General features: G+C 39.7%; 1 protein-coding gene across 8 annotated transcripts in view; it reads right to left on the reverse strand.

The window, feature by feature from the left end:
• The window catches only part of GOLGA4 (golgin A4), a 116241-nt gene that overhangs the window by 86952 nt on the left and 9841 nt on the right, over positions 1–19448 (reverse strand). For 3 of the 8 annotated variants that reach the window (XM_037988455.2, XM_007971781.3, XM_007971780.3), the window contains exons 3-4: positions 8643–8741; positions 2066–2131 (exon numbers count right to left, since the gene is read on the reverse strand). The exons of 2 other annotated variants lie outside the window; for them this stretch is intronic. In XM_037988455.2, the coding sequence (XP_037844383.1) occupies positions 2066–2131; positions 8643–8741 (165 nt within the window). The remainder of the gene's footprint in view (positions 1–2065; positions 2132–8642; positions 8742–19448) is intronic. 3 more of the 8 variants (XM_037988457.2, XM_073023359.1, XM_037988456.2) reach the window with 1 other exon arrangement.

The following is a 19448-nucleotide window of genomic DNA, read 5'->3' on the forward strand; positions in this document are numbered from 1 at the left end:
TGAGGCGAGATCACGCCATTACGCTCCAGCCTGGGCAAAGAGTGAAACTCTGTCTGAAAAGAAGAAAGAAAAGAAAAGAAAAGAAAAGAAAAGAAAAGAAAACAAAACAAAACAAAACAAAACAAAACAAAAGAAAACAAAAGAAAAGAAAAGAAAGGAGAAAAGAGAAAAGAGAAAAGAAACGAAACGAAACGAACGAAACGAAACGAAAAGAAAATATACATTTTAAATCATACTCTGTAATAGTATCATTTAAAGATCACTGGATATGTTCAGTACAGTGCTGTTTAGACTAATGCCTCCCAATATTTTACCCTTACTTCATGGAACTTATAGAAAATTACGTATTTGTAGAGAATTTGGGATTAACTGGAGTGGCTGCTCAAGACCAGAGTTAACAGACCCAGGGACTTGGGCTGTCCCCAGAACCTGACCAGCCTTACTCACAGTTATGAGGATCTAAGCTCACATGACACCCATCCACAGAGTTTGGGAAGCTCATTTAAACATTTGTTAGACAATACTTCCAAATGTTTTGTCTAGGTAATTTAGTTCACGAATCATTTAGCTCATAAATCAACTTGTCTAGACTCATGCCCTGGGTTCACAGAATTAGAAATACTACTATTTTACATTAGGGACTACTAAGAACAGACAGGATAATGACAATAGTCATCACTAAAACCAAAGTAAACAAATGTTCATCTCCAACACTGCTATCACAAGGTTTTTTTTTTTTTCCTTGAGACAGGGTCTCACTCTGTCATTCAAGCTGGAGCACAGTGGTACAATCTCAGCTCACTGCAGCCTCCACTCCCAGGCTCAAGCAATTATCATGCCTCGGTCCCCTTAATAGCTGGGATTACAGGCGCATACCACCCCACCCAGCTAATTTTTGTATTTTTTCAGTAGAGACAGGGTTCCGCTATGTTGGCTGGGCCGGTCTCGATCCATCCACCTTGGCCTCCTAAAGTGCTGGGATAACAGGCATGAACCAGCGCACCCAGCCTGCTATCACAATGATTTTTTTTTTCTCTTTTGGAAGGGTTCAAAAAAAAGACTTGAGCCCCTCTCTATAAATAACTTTTTAAAATCAAGGACAACCTAAACTCTAGTAGTAAAACATACTTTAAAGTAGAGAATATTTTAAAAGATCTCATTCCTTTATATTCCCCTTCCACCTTATATAACTCAGTATGTCTCTCAATATGGCTACCTCTATGATCTTTTGTAACTATAAACTCAGATCACAGTTTTTCAAAAAGTTTTTACTTTCTCATAATTATTATTATCCTTTTTTTTTTTTGGACAGAGTCTCACTCTGTCGCCCAGGCTGGAGTGCAGTGGCACAAACTCAGCTCACGGCAACGTATGCCTCCTGGGTTCAAGTGATTCTCATGCTTCAGCCACCTAAGTAGCTGCGATTTCAGGCATGTGCCACTCCCGGCTGACTTTTTCTATTTTTAGTAGAGACAGAGTTTCGCCATGTTGGCTAGGTTAGTCTTGAACTCTTTTTTTTTTTTTTTTTTTTTTTTTTTTTTTTTGAGACGGAGTCTCACTCTGTCGCCCAGGCTGGAGTGCAGTGGCGCAATCTCGGCTCACTGCAAGCTCCGCCTCCCGGGTTCACGCCATTCTCCTGCCTCAGCCTCCCGAGTAGCTGGGACTACAGGCGCCCACCACTGCACCCGGCTAATTTTTTTCTATTTTTAGTAGAGACAGGGTTTCACCATGGTCTCGATCTCCTGACCTTGTGATCCGCCCGCCTCGGCCTCCCTGGCCTCAAGTGATCCGCCCACCTCAGCCTCCCAAAGTGCTGAGATTACAGACAGGCATGAGCCACAGTGCCTGGCTTCACGTTAATTTTTAAAATGAGAAATAATACAATCCTGCTTTCATTTAAAACTTTTTCCAAGAAACCATGAGCAAACCTGTATTTACCATATACACTGTACTGAATATTTGGACATTGCCATTTCAATGTGAAGTCAGATGCTAATAACTAATATAGACTGACCAACACTCTGAAATGACTTGTTATTTTCTAAAGTAACAATTAGTAACAGACCTGAGGAATGCTTGGTTCACTTCCATTAACACTGTCAGGAGATTTCGAGGCATGAGTTGATGCATTCTAAGAAAAAGAAAGAAACATTGTAAAGCAAAAGAACAAAAAACTAAAGGTTTAAAACTGTTAAGAATAAAGCCCATATACCAAGATCTATTAGATACATTTATCTACTAAACAAAATTAGTAATTGTTCATTTATTAGAATGTTTTCATGCAAGGCAAAACTATTGTAGTATGGTAAGTATTTTAGAAAATTCATTTTGCTGTAATACATAGAACTCAACAGCAAAGATTAGTATGTAGCAAAACCTATTTCAAGCTAGTCACATACCTCCTCTCATTATGTCCCCAGTTTTTCCCCCATAACAAAAATCAACATCAGGGAATCAATTAGCAAATCTCACTCAAACAGAAAACTATCCAGAAAAGTAAGTAATGTCAATTTTTTCCTACAATAAAATAATACTCAAAATTATTTGGGCTAAGCTCTGAAAAATATATTGACAGCAAGAAATGGTAATGCCTCATTCATTTGAAGTTAGCAATCTAAATGAAATAATGATAATTTTCAGAAGAACTTAAAAACCTCTTCTTCCAGCTGTCAAAGATTTTTGTTTTATTCTGTTCTGTTGGTATGCCAAAGGCTACCAGTTAAGCAACATTCTACCGATTACATCATACTAGCATAGATTTCATGATACTAGATGAGATTCTTTGAGGTTCAAAATTCTACATTGCATTTATAATTCACTAACTAAAATTAGTTAGAACTATAGAAGTAACTCATGATAAAATAACTTCCATGTTTTAAACAAAACCATTCCACCAAATGCCAGCCACTATGTTTCAGTAGTTACATTTTGCAGTTTTGCAAAGGTGTTTTCTACTTTTTGAACACAGATTAGGTAGTTTAATGGTAAGAAATTACTAATTTTTAGGTGTGATAAATAATATTGTGGCTAAAATTTTTTAATCCTTTTTTTCTGAGACAGGGTCTTGCTCTATTGCCCAAGCTGCAGTGCAGTGGCATGCTCACAGCTGACTACAGCCTCAACCTCCCAGCCTCAAGGGATCCTCTAACCTCAGCCTCCTCAGTAGCTGGGACTACAGGTGTGCACTACCATGTCTACCTAATTTTTGTACTTTTTGTAGAAACAGGGTTTCCCCATGTTGCTCAGGCTGGTCTCAGGTGATCTGCCCTTCTCAGCCTCCCAAAATGCTGGGATTACAAGCATGAGCCACTATGCCCAGACATCTTTTAGAGTAGTGGTTCCCAACCTTTCTGGCATCAGGGACGGGTTTCATGAAAGACAATTTTTCTACAGACCAGAGGTACAGGGATGGTTTTGGGATGATTCAAGTGCACTACATTTATTATGCACTTAATTTCTCTTGTTATTACACTGTAATGTATAATAAATAATTATACAACTCACCATAATATACAATCAGTGGGAGCCCTGAGCTTGCTTTTCTACAACTAGACGGTCCCACCTGGGGGTGATGGGAGACGGTGACAGATCATCAGGCATTAGATTATCATAAGGAGCACACAACCTAGATCCCTCGCATGCGCAGTTCATAACAGGGTTTGCACTCCTATGAGAACCTAATACCATCACTAATCTAACAGGAGGCAGAGCTCAGGTGGTAAGGCGGGTGATGGGGAACAGCTGTAAATGCAGATGAAGCTTCACTTGCTTGCCTGCCTCTTACCTCCTGCTGTGCAGCCTCGTTCCTGACGGGCCACGGACCTGTGCCTGGAGGTTGGGAAGCACTGTTTTAGAGATATATACCAAAATATTTACTGATGGAACAGAACTTCTGAAATTTGCTTCAAATACCCAATGGGGTGGGAGTGGGGAAGCCAGGGGGAGCTGCACAAGTAGGCAAGATGGTAGTGGTGTGGTCAGGGAAGTGTGGGGTTAGGGTAATAGATAAAACAAGATGGCCATGAGTTATTAATTATTGGCATTGGGTAATGGATATGGGGAGGGGTTCTTGTACCAATACTATTCCCACTTTTGTAATATGTTTCAACTTTTCCCTAATAAAGACAAACTTTAAGTACCTCCTCTTCCCTCTAATAAAAAGCTTTCCAATTTTATCAGTCTAAGACATTTCCTTAAAGTTAGATAGGGAAGAAAGGTTGGGAGAACATAGGAATTAACTTTTATCTTCCAGTTGTATACACGGCATCTATCCATGTAACATCACAATGAATGCCTTCTAGGTCTAAAAATATAATATACTACACATTATAAAAGAGGGGTCACAAATATCTGGACCACAGTCCAGTATCAACTCATGGCCTTTTAGGAACGGGGCCACACAGCAGGAGGCGAGCGGCGAGTGAGCAAGCGAAACTTTATCTGCATTTACAGCTGCTCCCTATCACTCCCATTACTACCTGAGCGCTGTCTACTATCAGATCAGTGATGACATTAGATATTCAGAGAAGTGTGAACCCTGCTGCGAACTGTGCATGAGAAGGATCTAGGTTGTGCGGTCTTAATGAGAATGTAATGCCTGATGATCTGTCACTGTCTCCCATCACCCTCAGAAGGGACCATCTAGTTGCAGGAAAACAAGCTTAAGGGCTCCCACTGATTCTACATTGTCGTGAGTTGTATAATTACTTCATTACATATTACAATGTAATAATAACAGAAATAAAGTACACAGTAAATGTAATACACTTGAATCATCCCAAAACCATCCCTGTGCCCCCAGTTCATGGAAAAACTGTCTTCCATGAAACCAGTCCCTGGTCCCAAAAAGGTTGGGGACAACTGCATAAAATACAAAACATACTTTATAGAGATCAACAATTCTCTTGGTCAGTTAATATATTGAAAATTAATGGACCAATTATGGAGAAAGGAAATAAGGGGCTCCATAAAATATTTAGCTTAAGAGGAAGAACAGCAAGAGTCCGTATTCTGTTTGAAGTCAATGACTTGACACATGATTGTGGTCCATATAAAAAAGCTACATTGGGCTGGCACAGTGGCTCATGCCTGTAATCCCAGCACTTTGGGAGGCCGAGGCAGGTGGATCACCTGAGGTAAGGAGTTCAAGACCAGCCTGGCCAATATCGTGAAACCCCGTCTCTACTAAAAATATAAAAATTATATTTTTTATAAAATCGTCGTGGTGGCATGCACCTGTAGTCCCAGCTACTGGGGAGGCTGAGGCAGGAGAATCGCTTTAATCCTGGAGGTGGAGGCTGCAATGCGCCAAGATCACGCCATTGCACTCCAGCCTGGGCGACAGAGTGAGACTCCACCTCAAAAAAAAAAAAAAAGCTACACTGGCCGGGTTCAGAGGCTCACACCTATAATCCCAGCACTTTGGGAGACCGAGGCAGGCGGATCACCTGAGGTCTGGAGTTCAAGAGTAGCCTGGCCAACATAGCAAAACCCTGTCTCTACTAAAAACACAAAAATTAGCCAGGCATGGTGGCGAGTGCCTGTAATCCAAGCTGCTTGGGAGGCTGAGGCAGGAGAATCACTTGAACCTGGGAGGCAGAGACTGTAGTGAGCCAAGATCGCACCACTGTACTCCAGCCTGGGTGACAGAGCGAGACTCCGCCTCAAAAACAACAACAACAACAACAAAAAACCAGCTACCCTACAACTGTCAGAAATATCACCCTATTAAACACACAGAGAACAACATTTAAAAACTTCTCCCCACGTATGTATTTCGATTTCTGTATTAAACCACACATCTAAGTAAATGCAGGACAGCTTATGAAAACTATTGGCCTAAGTTGCCCTGTAAATTTACATTAGGAATCTCTAGAAGTAAAATTAGAGACCTGTCACTACTTGTAATGCCTTCTCCATTTCTGCCAAACTTCTGTTCATCTTTCAGCTTTCAAATTTTGTGAAGCTCTGTATGTGAAGCTTTATACGGTTCCTGGAAGGCTAACACATTCCTTATGCCTGTGTGTGTGTGTGTTTTTTTTTTCTATGAAGCCTTAATTCCTTTGTACTTTCAGTGTATGTTGACATGTTTGTCTCCAAAGTAAACTATAAACTCTCAGAGGACAGAGCCCTACATTTTCTTCTCTTTTTTTCTCCCTTCAACTTTTAAGTTCAGGGGTACATGTTCAGGATGTGCAAGTCTGTTACACAGGTATACGTGTCCCATGGTGAGAACGCTACCATTTTCATCTTAGTCCCCATGACCTAATATTCTGCCTGATTAGTAGTAAAGGCTCAACAAATGTATATTAAATCCTTATGCAATTGCTTCCTCTGAAGGCTTTCTCCTAGGGAGGTGCCTGCAGAACTAGCTCAATACATGTCAATACTCAAAACTCACCAATACTTTCTACTGGGGAAAATCAGATAAAAACTCTTTTAAAGTATATTCAACTGAAAAGCACGCACAGGTTCCCTGCCAGGCTTGTCTTCAATTACATATTGTTCCCATCTTTCAACCACCATTGTATTGACTGCTGAGCACCAAGTTTACAGTAATTTTAGAATTTGGGGTAAACAGCTGCATTTTTCAAAAAACTTAACTAAGGAAAAGTCAGTGCCTAGTGAGCCTATAATGGATTAGACCCTCACTAAATTTTTATTCTAATATGGGCTACGCTATGGTTTCCCTTGTTCCATTGGGAGAAATAAGTTTCTGACTAGGCTGGGTGTGGTGGCTCAGGCTTGTAATTCCAGCACTTTGGGAGGCCAAGGCAGGTGGATTGCTTGAGCCTGAGTTCGAGACCAGCCTGGCCAAGATGGCGAAACTCCATCTCTACTAAAAATAGAAAAGTTAGCAAGGTACGGTGGCATGCACCTGTGGTCCCAGCTACTTGGGAGGCTGAGGTGGGCAGATCACCTAAGCTCAGGAGGTAGAGGTTGCAGTGAGCCAAGATCGGGCCACTGCACTCCAGCCTGGGTATCAGAGTGAGACCCTCTCACTCAAAAGAAAAAAAAAAAGTTCTAAAGCCTCCACTTTAACATTAATAGCATTTTAAACAACAGAATAAGTACTCAATACAAATTACTTTTATGTACTTATGGAAGTGGCCCTAGGAGAACCTTTTCTGTTTTTTTTTTTTCTCTTTAATGGCTTCTATTACTACTACATGAAAATATAAAGCAATATCATTTTATGCTTTTCAAAGTAAATTGGGCCAGACACAGTGGCTCATGTCTGTAATCCCAGCACTTTGTAAGGCTGAGGCAGGAGGATCACCTGAGGCCAGGAATTCAAGATGAGCCTGAGCAATATTATGAGACTGTCTCTCTAAAAAGATTAAAATAAGATTAGCTGGGCATGGTAGTGTATGTCTGTGGTCCCACATACTTGGGAGGCTGAGGAAGAAGGACTGCTTGAGTCCAGGGGTATAGTGAGCTGTGACTGCACCACTGCACTCCAGCCAGGGCAACAGAATGAGACCCCACACAAACAAATATATATACATAAATAAACAAAACAGTAAGTCTCTCTAACTGGGACTTCTGACTCCCTCCCAAATCAGTTTTTAAAAACAGTAAGATATTACTTGTAGCCAGAGCCAAGGAGAGACCACTTTTCCCTGAGACCCAAGCTAAGGCATCACTAGAAATCCCATTATCTCCCTAGCTGCTTTCTTTCCTAAAACTGAGTTTACAAAGTAATTTAAGACTGCTGCTGGCCATATGCATACCAAGTCTTTACTGGCTACATGGTTCAAGTACAGAAATGTACTACTTCCATCACCAGCTACCTAATAAGTTAAATCAATTCTTATTGTTTAGAAAAACCTCAATCTGATGGTGTTTGCCACATTTCTCCATTGTAAACTCTGTTTTTGTAATTAATAGATTTGTGGAACAATTTTTTTAAAAAAGAAAGAAAAATCTCAATCCCAGTTCAGTCAGTGTTTAACATCAAAGGCTATCCTTACTGGGCAAACATCTCTAAATTCTAATTTGCTAAATTATGAGCTTACCAGATACTTTCAATAGGATAATATCCACTTTCCTAAGATGAAATTACATACAGGATTCAAAACCGTGTGACATCAGTCAGGTGAAAACAAATGAGACAATTCTCTTCTTTCAGATGTTTAATATATAAAAAACAGGTAATTGCAAAATAAGATGCAATTATCTGTTACAGTAGACTCTACCCACCTATTCAATGCTGTTTAATTATGGATTTACATAACAATGAATTTTTCCCCTAAAAATGTAAATCATATTTCAAAATATTCTTAACCTCCCATCAATAGTAGAACAGAGATATCTAGCACTGCATACCTTTTTTTAGTTAATGAACAAACATCCCCTAGGAAAAAAAGAGGTTAGAATAAGTGAAGGCAGCTTCATTACTAAAGTAGCTACATTAGCAAAAACAGTGTTATTTTTGTTGCAGTTAAAAAGCTACCAGGAAGCACACCAGCCATCAGAATTCAGCAATTTACTCTCTGATTTTTTTAGAGCAGGGTTAGCAACAGGACACTGAAGATACTTTGAGAGATAGTAAGTGGCAAGTAACATGAGATTTGCTTCTACATTGCCAAATTACTTTGCTTCCCCACAAAGGGAATGCAGAAAGCGGTGGAAGGACTCACCACACTGTCACTCTGTGTTTTAGGATGTTTGGAGGAATCCAAAGCAAAGATAGTATACTCAGAGAGAAAAGCAGGCTCTGCTATCATCCCGGCTAGTAGCTGTCTCATTCAGTGTAATAAGCAAAAGTATAAAAATAAAACAAATGATGAAAAACAAATCATAATGGCATGTTGCAAAGTGTTCTCACCACGCAGCATGCATAACACTATAATGGACATCAGTACCACCATCACCACCACCACCCCACCACCATCCCACCCACAGAAATAATAAGCTGCTAGATAAGATCAGGAATGGAGATGAGTGATCAGTTTAGGATCTCAAAATCCAACCTATGAACAACTTGCTTATTGGCATACAAATGATACATGCAACAGGAACCACTGCACACAGAGTGCCTGGCACTCTGTTATAAAAATCAATACCAATTAACAACAATACACGGGCTGGGTGTGGTTACTCAGGCCTGTAATCCCTGCACTTTGGGAGGCTGAGGTGGGCAGATCACAAGGTCAGGAATTCAAGACCAGCCTGACCAATATGGTGAAACCCTGTATCTACTAAAAATACAAAAATTAGCCAGGCGTGGTGGTGCGCACCTGTAGTCCCAGCTACTCAGGAGGCTGAGGCAGGAGAATCGCTTGAACCCGGGAGGCAGAGGTTGCAGTGAGCCGAGATCGTGCCATTGCACTCCAGCCTGGGTGACAGAGTGAGACTCTATCTCAAAAAACAAAACAAAACAAACAACAAAAAAACACATGACGGGACATAGTTTCAGACACGTGAGCTAAGTAAGTTATCGAGATCTTCTCTATAGCATAGTGCCTACAGTTAACAATACTGTATTATAATGTTTAAAAAAAATTTTTTTTTTTGAGACAAGGTCTAGCTCCATCGCCCAGGCTGAAGCACAGTATTGCAATCTCAGCTTACTGTAACCTCCACCTCCTGGGCTCAAGCCATCCTCCACCTCAGCCTCCTGAGTAACTGGGACTACAGGCGCACATCACTACGCCTGCTAATTTTTGTATTTTTTGTAGAGACGGGGTTTCACCACATTGCCCGGGCTGGTCTCAACTCCTGAGCTCAAGCGATTCACCTGTCTCGGCCTCTCAAGTGCTGGGATTACAGGCATGAGCCAGCACACCTGGCCTAAAATTTTCTCGAAAAGTAGATCTTATGTTACTTCCTACCACAAATAGTAACAGTGGAGGTAGGAGAAAACTTTGGGAGGTAATAGATATGCCTATGGCCTTGATGGTGGTGATGGTTTCACAGGTGTATACTTATCACCAAATTCATCAAATTGTATACATTAAGTATGCACAGTTTTTTACATGTCAATCATACTTCAATAAAGTGGGCTTAAAAATGCATAGTAAAGAACACAATGTCTTAGAATAACACTTACAAATACTGACCCATTCATTTTTACATATTCAAAAAATAGCATGAAAACACATGGAGAGAATAAAACATAAAACACTTTAATCATTTATTTGTACTTACAGACCACATTATTTTTCTCTAAAATATGTACAGAAGAAACATTTGAAACTTTATAATAAGTTTAAAGACATTTTCTGTTACACTAGTGCTTTTGGTACATATTATCTTCTGTGCTTTAGTTTTCTTTCAGAAACTGTATGCTACACACCAAAATACTGACAATCATGAATTACATGTATAATACATTATAATCAGAACGAATTTTTTGATGAGGGAGGTCACACAAATCTATCAATTTTTTGATGAGGGAGGTTACACAAATCTACACATTATAATCTTATAATCTTATTGTCATATATGCAGTCCATCACTGAACGAAACATCATTATGAGGCGTATCATATATTTTTCCTTAATCTTGGTGGTTTTGGTAGGATTACTCAGTCTTCTTTTTGTTTTTTAAATGAAAATAAAGAGACATAGGGTTTTGCCATGTTGCCCAGGCTAATCTTGAACTCCTGGGTGCTAGCAATCCACCTACCTCGACCTCCCAAACTGCTGGGATTACAGGCATGAGCCATCACGCCTAGCCAGTGTTCTTTTTGAATTCTATAATTTTCTCTGTAACTGGCATCAGTCTGAGTTTTATTGTGATTTACATGTTTACATCAATTTTTTTTTCATTTCCAGGATTTTTTTTTCTTTCTTGTTTTTTTTTTTTTTTTTTTTTTTGGATGGGAGTCGGTGTCGCCCAGGCAGTGGCGCCATCTCAGCTCACTGTAACCTCCACCTCCTGCATTCAACCACTTCTCCTGCCTCACTCAGCCTCCCGAGCATCTGGGATAACAGGTATGCGCCACCATGCCCAGCTAATTTTTGTAATATTAGTAGAAATGAGTTTTTGCCATGTTGGCCAGGCTGGTCTCGAACTCTTGGCCTCAAGTGATCTGCCCGCCTTGGCCTCCCAAAGTGCTGGGATTACAGGCATGAGCCACCATGCCCGGCCAATTTCCAAAATTTCTAATTAGTTCTTTTTCATATCCATCTAGTCTAGCTTTGTTTTGGCCTGTTTTTCTCCCACAATTTTCTATTCTTTTTAAGAAAATTATTACTTCCTTTTCCTTACTGAAGAAAGTTGTTTTAAAGTAATTTCCAGACTGTTGTATTACTTTAATTTCATCTGGAGTAAATATGTCTTAATCTCTGTTTTTACTGGTTGCCCTCTTAACATTTATTTTAGAATTTTCATTTACAGGCTCATCTTGAAAAAGGTATTATCTTTGTCCTTCCTCCTGTGCTCATCCCTCCTTATCCAGCCAATCTGATACCCAAGGCCTTGGTCCGGGTTTCTTACCTTATGGCAATATAGGGGTTATCACAAACTCAGTCAATAAGCTAACGCGAGGTTGGATTCGATTCTTGGTCATGAGGCCTCCTTAAGGAGAGCAGTTTCCCATAATGGACAATTGAGAGCACTAGGCAGCAGTTAGCAACAGCTTTTTTCAACTTCCTTTCACCAGTGGTAGAAGCCCCACATTAGCTCTCAGCTTGTAACACAAAATCTCCTCTGTATAGAACATCTCCAGTCCTTCTCAACCAGAGTTCAAAGAGAAAATTAAATCCAAATGCCTGCATACAATGAATTAATGTATTTACTATGTATATATAGCATGGTAATAGTTTCATACAATACTTGGAAGAATAAAAAATGCAGTTACTCAAATCATTTTCCACAGAGCTTAATTCTCTCACAAAACCCTAGTTGAAAATGGCTGCCTTTGTCCCAACCCCAAACCCTCTAGGACCAGGGATTCACTCCCTCTCAGCCCACGGAGATGTTTACCTTGTTTGTGAACTCAGATACATGTCTCAATGTTTTTTAAGTTTTATCTACTACTTCTGCGACTAAAACAGTAAGGACGCCTCAAGGGTCAAATCACAGCACAATTTGACTGAAAGTCCTGAAGTCTTCTGGGGAGGAATTAGCATGTTAGGCAGCATGCCATCGTGACTGATTATTTCCAACAACAACCAGCAGCCTTTTTTGTTTTTGTTTTTGTTTTTGAGACAGGGTCTTGCTCTGTCACTAAGGGTGGAGTGCAGTGGCACAGTCATGGCTCACTGCAACCTCGACCTCCTGGGATCAAAAAATCTTCCTACTTCAGCCTCTTAAGTAGCTGGGACCACCGGTGCACACCAGCACACGTGGCTAATTTTTTTGATTTTTTTTTTTTTTGGTAGAGACAGGATCTCACTATGTTGCCCACACTGGTCTCCAACTCCTGGGTTCAAGCATTCCTCCTGCTGCAGCCTCTCAAATTGCTGGGATTACAGGTGTGAGCCACCACATCCAGCCTAGAAGTCCTTTCCCATGTGAAAAAACTTCTTTGAAATTCCTTGAAAAACTTATTTATTTCAGTGATTTTTAGATTCCTTTTTACTCATAGGCAACAAAGGCTTGATTATCATCTCTCATGTATAATACTGGGGGAAGGGCCTAAAAAGTTTAGTGCCTTAGCAAAAAAGTTTAGTGTCTTAGCAACGGTGTAAATCCCTCTTCCTCAAAGACAGATAGCCCTGTTTCTTTTTTTTTTTTTGAGACGGAGTTTCACTCTTGTTGCCCAGGCTGGAGTGCAGTGGCATGATCTTGGCTCATTGGAACCTCTACCTCCCGGGTTCAAGCGATTCTCCCACCTCAGCCTACTGAGTAGCTGGGATTACAGGCACCCGCCACCACGCCCAGCTAATTTTTTGTATTGGCCAGGCTGGTCTCGAACTCCTGACCTCAGGTAATCCACCATCCTCGGCTTTCCAAGGTGTTGGGATTACAGGCATGAGCCGCCACGCCTGGCAGATGGTCCTGTTTCTATCTTCTCAGACACTGTTAAGTACAACTGTTAGTAGAACCCTTATGATTTTGGGTCAATTAAATTCATCCAATCTGTGACCCAGGATGGCTTCGAATGAGACCCAATACAACTTCATAAACTTTCTTAAAACATTATGAGACTTTATTTATTTTTTTTTTAGTTCATCAGCTATTATTAGTGTTAGCGTATTTGATGTGTGGCCCAAGACAGTTCTTCTTTCAATGTGGCCCAGGGAAGCCAAAAGATTAGACACCCCTATAAAAAGTACCTGTGATAATATACTCTACAGAAGATACAAGAATAAAATGGTTTACAGTAGCAGCAGGTGAAGAAATATCCAGTACAGACTGTGGGTAAATCATGTTGATCAAATTCAAGATCACAACTCAAGGCTCTATTTTGTCTATATGGATAGTTTTACTACATAGAAAGCCTTTAAACAAAATGACAGCATAAAAGGACAAGGTAAGTAACTTTCCCTAGTCTTAATCGCCAATGAAAAGACCAAGGGTATATAAGATAGGAAAAAACATGTATCAGCCCAGAAACCAGGAAAGAAGACGCAATTTAGATTCAAGGAAGTTTTGCTAAGTCCAAGACTCCTCAAGCTTAAGTAAAATAAATTATGAAAGATCAGCTTTCCACTCCAATTACGAAAATACTCAGCATATGCAACCAGAAAGTGGAACCAAAGGTTTGTTCTTCAAAAGATCAACAAAATTGACAAACCATTAGCTACACTGACAGAGGGGAAAAAAGAAGACTCATATCATGAAAATCAGGAATGAAGAAATTACCACTGAATTTGCAGAAAAGGATTACAAAGCTATACTACGTGTTAAAAGCAAAGGTTTTTGCCTCATTTGAGAATGGGCTGCTTAGTTAGCAGCCTGCAACTGGCAGACTTGACTACTGTGACTGCCTGAGACTCAGGAGCTGTTACAAAAACTACATTCCTAATTTAGGATTTCAGTTTGCTTATGTACTAAGTTAGGCTACAGTTCCTTACATAGGGACTCAAGATACACAGGTAGCCTCAGGCCAAATTTAGTTTAATTTATGCCAACAAATGAGATAAATGAAATGGACAAATTCCTAGGGATACACAAATTACAAAACTAACTCAGGAAGAAGCAAAATCTGAACACAGCTATAAAAAGTAGATACTGAATTAGTTATCAAAACACTTCCCTCGAAAAAAAGCCCAGGACACATGATTTCAATGGTAGATTCTACCAAACATTTAAAGAAGAATTAACAGCAATTCTTCACAAACTCTTGAAAAAATACAAGAGAAGTGAACACTTTCCAACTCATTTCATGGGGCCTGTATTACTGATACAAAAACCAGGTTATCACAAAAAAAGAAAACTGCAGACCAGCATTTCTTATTAATATAGACAAAAAAATCCTCAACAAAATACTAATGAATCAATCCAGTAATATATAAAAAAATTATATATCAGAAACACGTGACATTTATTGCAGGAATACATGGTTAATTTAACCTCTGAAAACCAATTAACACGACATTCAATATAATAAAGGATTTAGGAAGGAATGTTTATCATGTACTACTTTGAAGATACTTACCAGTAATCTCTAAAACGATGCCTTTAAGCCATATAAGCCTTGAAACATAAAATAAATCTCTAAAATGTGCTTAAGAATGCTCAAAAACTGGGGCCAGGTGTGGTGGTTCATGCCTGTAATCCCAGCACTTTAGGAGTTCAAGGTGGGTGGATCACTTGAGCGCCAGGAGTTCCACTCCAGCCTGGCCAACATGGTGAAACCTCATCTCTGCTAAAAACACAAATATCAGCCAGGCATGGTGGCACATGCCTATAATCCCAGCTACTCAGGAGGCTGAGGCACAGGTTGCAGTGAGCCAAGATCATGCTACTGCACTCCACCCTGAGCGACAGAGCAAGATTCCATTTCATACATACATACATACACACACACATAAAAATCATATAGATATATATATATGTATATGAAAACACACCTAATTCTGGAATTTAATTTAAAAACAATATGCAAATTGTTCATGGATGAGTCCCCAGGATAACAACAGACACGTTTACTATGGCCCCTAATAAATGAGGAAGTGTCTCAGGAAGACAGCAAACCGGAGAGAGCAGGATAGGAGGCAAAGTGAAGCTATCAATCCTTCCTTCACAAATTCAATAGGCAAAGCGACACAGAGATAACATCTCTAGGACCTTAATCCACATAAAGTCCACCTGTTCCCCTCCCCTAAAAAGAGGAAGCAGAGCAGGCCCTCCCCTCTTCCGAGGCTGTCCCTAATAACTTAGTTAGTGCCCACTATGTGCAAATTACCACACTAGAGATTTACATGCCATCTTACTGATAATCCTCAAAACTTCACAAATTTCTCATTACACAAATGAGAAAACCTGAGACTGAAAAGTTAACTTTAATAAATCTTTCGGTCAGCAAATGGCAAAGCCAGGATGTAAACTTAGGCTGATCCAGGTAACACCAAAAACCATCCTTTCTTCATCAGTCTATTCCAGGTCTTATTCCAAACTAATACAGTATATAGATTTTTACTCCCTTAAAAAAAAATCATTAGACTCAGTTATAAAAAGAAAGTAGATACATGCTACAACACAAAAGAATCTTGAAAACATTAAGCTAAGTAAAAGTGGTCAGACACAAAAGGTAACATATCAAATGATTCCATTTATATGAAATATCCAGAAAGGGTAAATCCATTAAGACAGAAAGCAAATTAATGGTTGCCAGGGGTTGGAGGAAGGAGGAATGGGAAGGACTGCTTAATCAGCGTGGGGTTTCATTTTGGGGTGATGGAAATGTTATGGAACTAGATAGATGTGATGAATGTACAACACTGGGAATGTACTAAATGCTACCTGTTTGCTTTAAATGGTTAATTTGTTATATGAATTTAAACTCAATTAAAAAAAAAAAAATCAGGGTCCCCTGAGCCTAAGAGTTGGAGGCCAGCCAGAGCAACATAGTGTGAGACCCTATCTCTGAAAAAGTCCAGGTCCAATCTGGAGTGGGGCAGAGGATAGGAGGATGTTAGCTTCATTTGCTCTAGTTAATCCCTTACAGGATCCTATATTACATATTGCTCTAAAGCAACCCAGACCTAGGAAAGCAAAAAAGATTAACCTCAAACAACAACAAGGACAGGAAGCCCTACTCTGAGGATAGTGGGGCTATGCCTAGGATCACCAGTAGAGAGTGCTATGATCAAACAGACAGATCTGTCATTTGCGCAGGATAGGAGAGTACCCAGAGTAGACTTATGTAGACTTCAGAGTCAATGCAAATTCAGTCTACTCTCCTCTGCCTTCAATGTTTACAATAATACAGATTTTTTATGTCCCTTTTTTTTTTTTTTTGAGATGAAGTTTTGCTTTTATTGCCCAGGCTGGAGTGCAATGGCACGACCTCAGGTCACACTGCAACCTCTGCCTCCTGAGTTCAAGCGATTCTCCTGCCTTAGCCTCCCGAATAGCTGGGAGTATGGTATTGAATCAAAGACAAAGAGAACAGTGGAACAGAATACAGAAAGCTCAGAAAAAAAGCCACTCAAATATGGACATGAATATAAAGCGTGAATGCTGGGAGTATGGTATTGAATCAAAGACAAAGAGAACAGTGGAACAGAATACAGAAAGCTCAGAAAAAAAGCCACTCAAATATGGACATGAATATAAAGCGTGAATGTAAAACGATACTCATTAAGACAGTGTGGTATCAAAGACAAAGAGAACAATGGAACAGAACAGAGAACTCAGGAACAAAGCCACTCAGATATGGACATATGGACACAATTAATGAAAAAATGTACAACAGTAAAGCAGTGTGAAAAAGATGAGACAACTGGATAAACATATTGGAGGCGATGAAACTTGATCCCTACTTCACACCATATTGAAAAATCATTTCCCGGGCTCAAGGGATCCTCCTGCCTCAGCCTCCTGAGTAGCTGGGACTACAGGTGCACACCACTGTGCCTGGCTTGGATTTATTTTAAGTGTTAAGTGTGTTTTTTCTGTTTGTTTGTTCGTTTTGGCCCTGTGTGGTGATTCATGCCTGTAATCCCAGCACTTTACAAGGCCAAGGTGGATGGATCACTTGAGCTCAGGCGGTTGAAGCTGTGGAGTGCTGAGATTGTGACACTATGCTTCAATCTGGGCAACAGAGTGAGACCCTGTCTCAAAAGACAAAAAAATGCTTTTTTTTTTTTTTTTTTAGAAGAAAAATGTGGAAATTTAGCTCAAAACATAAATATTTGTCCATAGCAACAGTAGACACCTATAGTCTACATATCTGGAATGCTTAGGTAGAAGAATGGTTTCATTAAGTTAATTTCCTTGTCAATTAAAAAAAGTTTTGCCTTTTTCTCTATTGCTGAAAATACTAACACGTCTACTTTCCTGTGTTGGTAAATACTGTATATAAACCCAAATAAATCTGCCTTTGTTTGGAGTGCCTTAGGCTTCTTTATAAAAGGGACACAAAGGCCGGGCGCGGTGGCTCACACCTGTAATCCCAGCACTTTGGCAGGCCGAGGCAGGTGGATCACCTGAGGTCAGGAGTTCAATACCAGCCTGGCCAACATGGTGAAATTCTGTCTCTACTAAAAATACAAAAAGTTAGCTGGGCATGGTGGTGGGTGCCTGTAATCCCAGTTACTCGGGACAATGAGGCAAGGAGAATTGCTTGAACCCGGGAGGCGGAGGCTGCAGTGAGCTGAGATCGCACTACTGCACTCCAGCCTGGGTGACAGAGTGAGACTTCATCTCAAAAAATAATAATAGTAATAATGATGATGATGACAACAAAACAAACCTATAAGGATTCTGACTGGGATCGCACTGAGTCTATAGATTAGTTTGGAGAAAATCTTAATATTGCAAATCAAACTTTATCATCTTTTTAGTATTATAAATAGCTTACTACAGTAAGCCTTGTGGATATACATTTAAAATGCTATTGTTCTACAGGACAGATTTCTAGAAATGGGATTTCTAGATAGGTATAAGCTAATTTAAAAATTGTAAAAACACGGCCGGGCACAGTGGCTCGCACCCGTAATCCCAGCACTTTGGGAGGCTGAGGTGGGCAGATCACAAGGCCAAGAGATTGAGACCATCCTCAGCAACATGGTAAAACTCCGTCTCAAGTAAAAATACAAAAAATTAGCTGGGCGTGGTGGTGCCCACCTGTAGTCTCAGCTACTCAGGAGGCTGAGGCAGGAGAACCACTTGAACCTGGGAGGCGGAGGTTGCAGTGAGCCAAGACCGCACCCCTGAACTGCAGCCTGGCAACAGAGCAAGACTCCGTCTCAAAAAAAAAAAAAAAAAAAAAAAAATTGTAAAAATACATACAACTTGTCCTGATGGGGATTACTTTAAAACAATTAAAAAAACAAAACAAAACACCTTTATTTAGATGTTGAGAGCAAAATAAACAAAAGGTACATAGTACAGCTTTTACACTCAAAGTTCATGTCACATACGCTATATCCTTGGTGCATATACTGAAATGATCTGATAAAGTTGCATAAAAGTACAGAGTATATATACAGTCTCCTGAGATCTTATTTTCTTAAGCATTACTTACGTTATTGCATTTACGATTTCAAATACAATACTGTTGAACTCAGTCTATACATGTAACCAATTCGAATGAAAGCTGCAGTACTGAGTTGTAATGCTTTTGCAATCAGTATTAATGGCATCATTTCTATACTCAGCATATTGATTGACATTATAGTATATTAGTTTGCATACAATAAAGTGAAACACTGAAAATAGTGCAGAATTATGCTGATTGCTACCATTGCTTTTTTTTTTTTTTTTTTTTTTTGAGACAGAGTCTCGCTCTGTCGCCCGGGCTAGAGAGCAGTGGCACAATCTCAGTTCACTGCAACCTCCACCTCCTAGGTTCAAGCGATTCTCCTGCCTCAGCCTCCCAAATAGCTGGGATTACAGGCACGTGCCACCGCACCCGGCTGACGGCTACCACTGCTTTTTAAAAATACTTTTTAAAAATCTAGGATGCTTTAAAACAATTTAATTGAATATACTGTTACAAAATAATTACTTCTGAAAGATTTGGTTTTAGTACTCTTTTACAATCGATCAAGTCAGCTAAAGGTATTTCTTTCTTTCTAAATTGTAACAATCCTAGCTAAGAGATGGTTTCGGATAGAATGACAAAGCATTGTCATCACTTCATCTCCTTGCTTTTTAAGCTTTTTTGACAACTTTAACAGGTACTTTGGACCACAGAGTGCAATCTAAACCTTACTTCAACTTATTTTATAATAAAGGATTTTTCAATTATATAAAGTTTTTTATTAAAAGGACATTAAATTAATTTTTCATCATCTCCCTCCACCCTATCTGGTTTCTCATTTTGTTAAACTTCTAAGATAGACGGTACTGTCAGGGATGGGACATAGATGGGACCCAGGCGT

This window comes from Chlorocebus sabaeus, chromosome 15 (assembly GCF_047675955.1).
Source record: "Chlorocebus sabaeus isolate Y175 chromosome 15, mChlSab1.0.hap1, whole genome shotgun sequence".
Taxonomy (NCBI): Eukaryota; Metazoa; Chordata; class Mammalia; order Primates; family Cercopithecidae; genus Chlorocebus; species Chlorocebus sabaeus.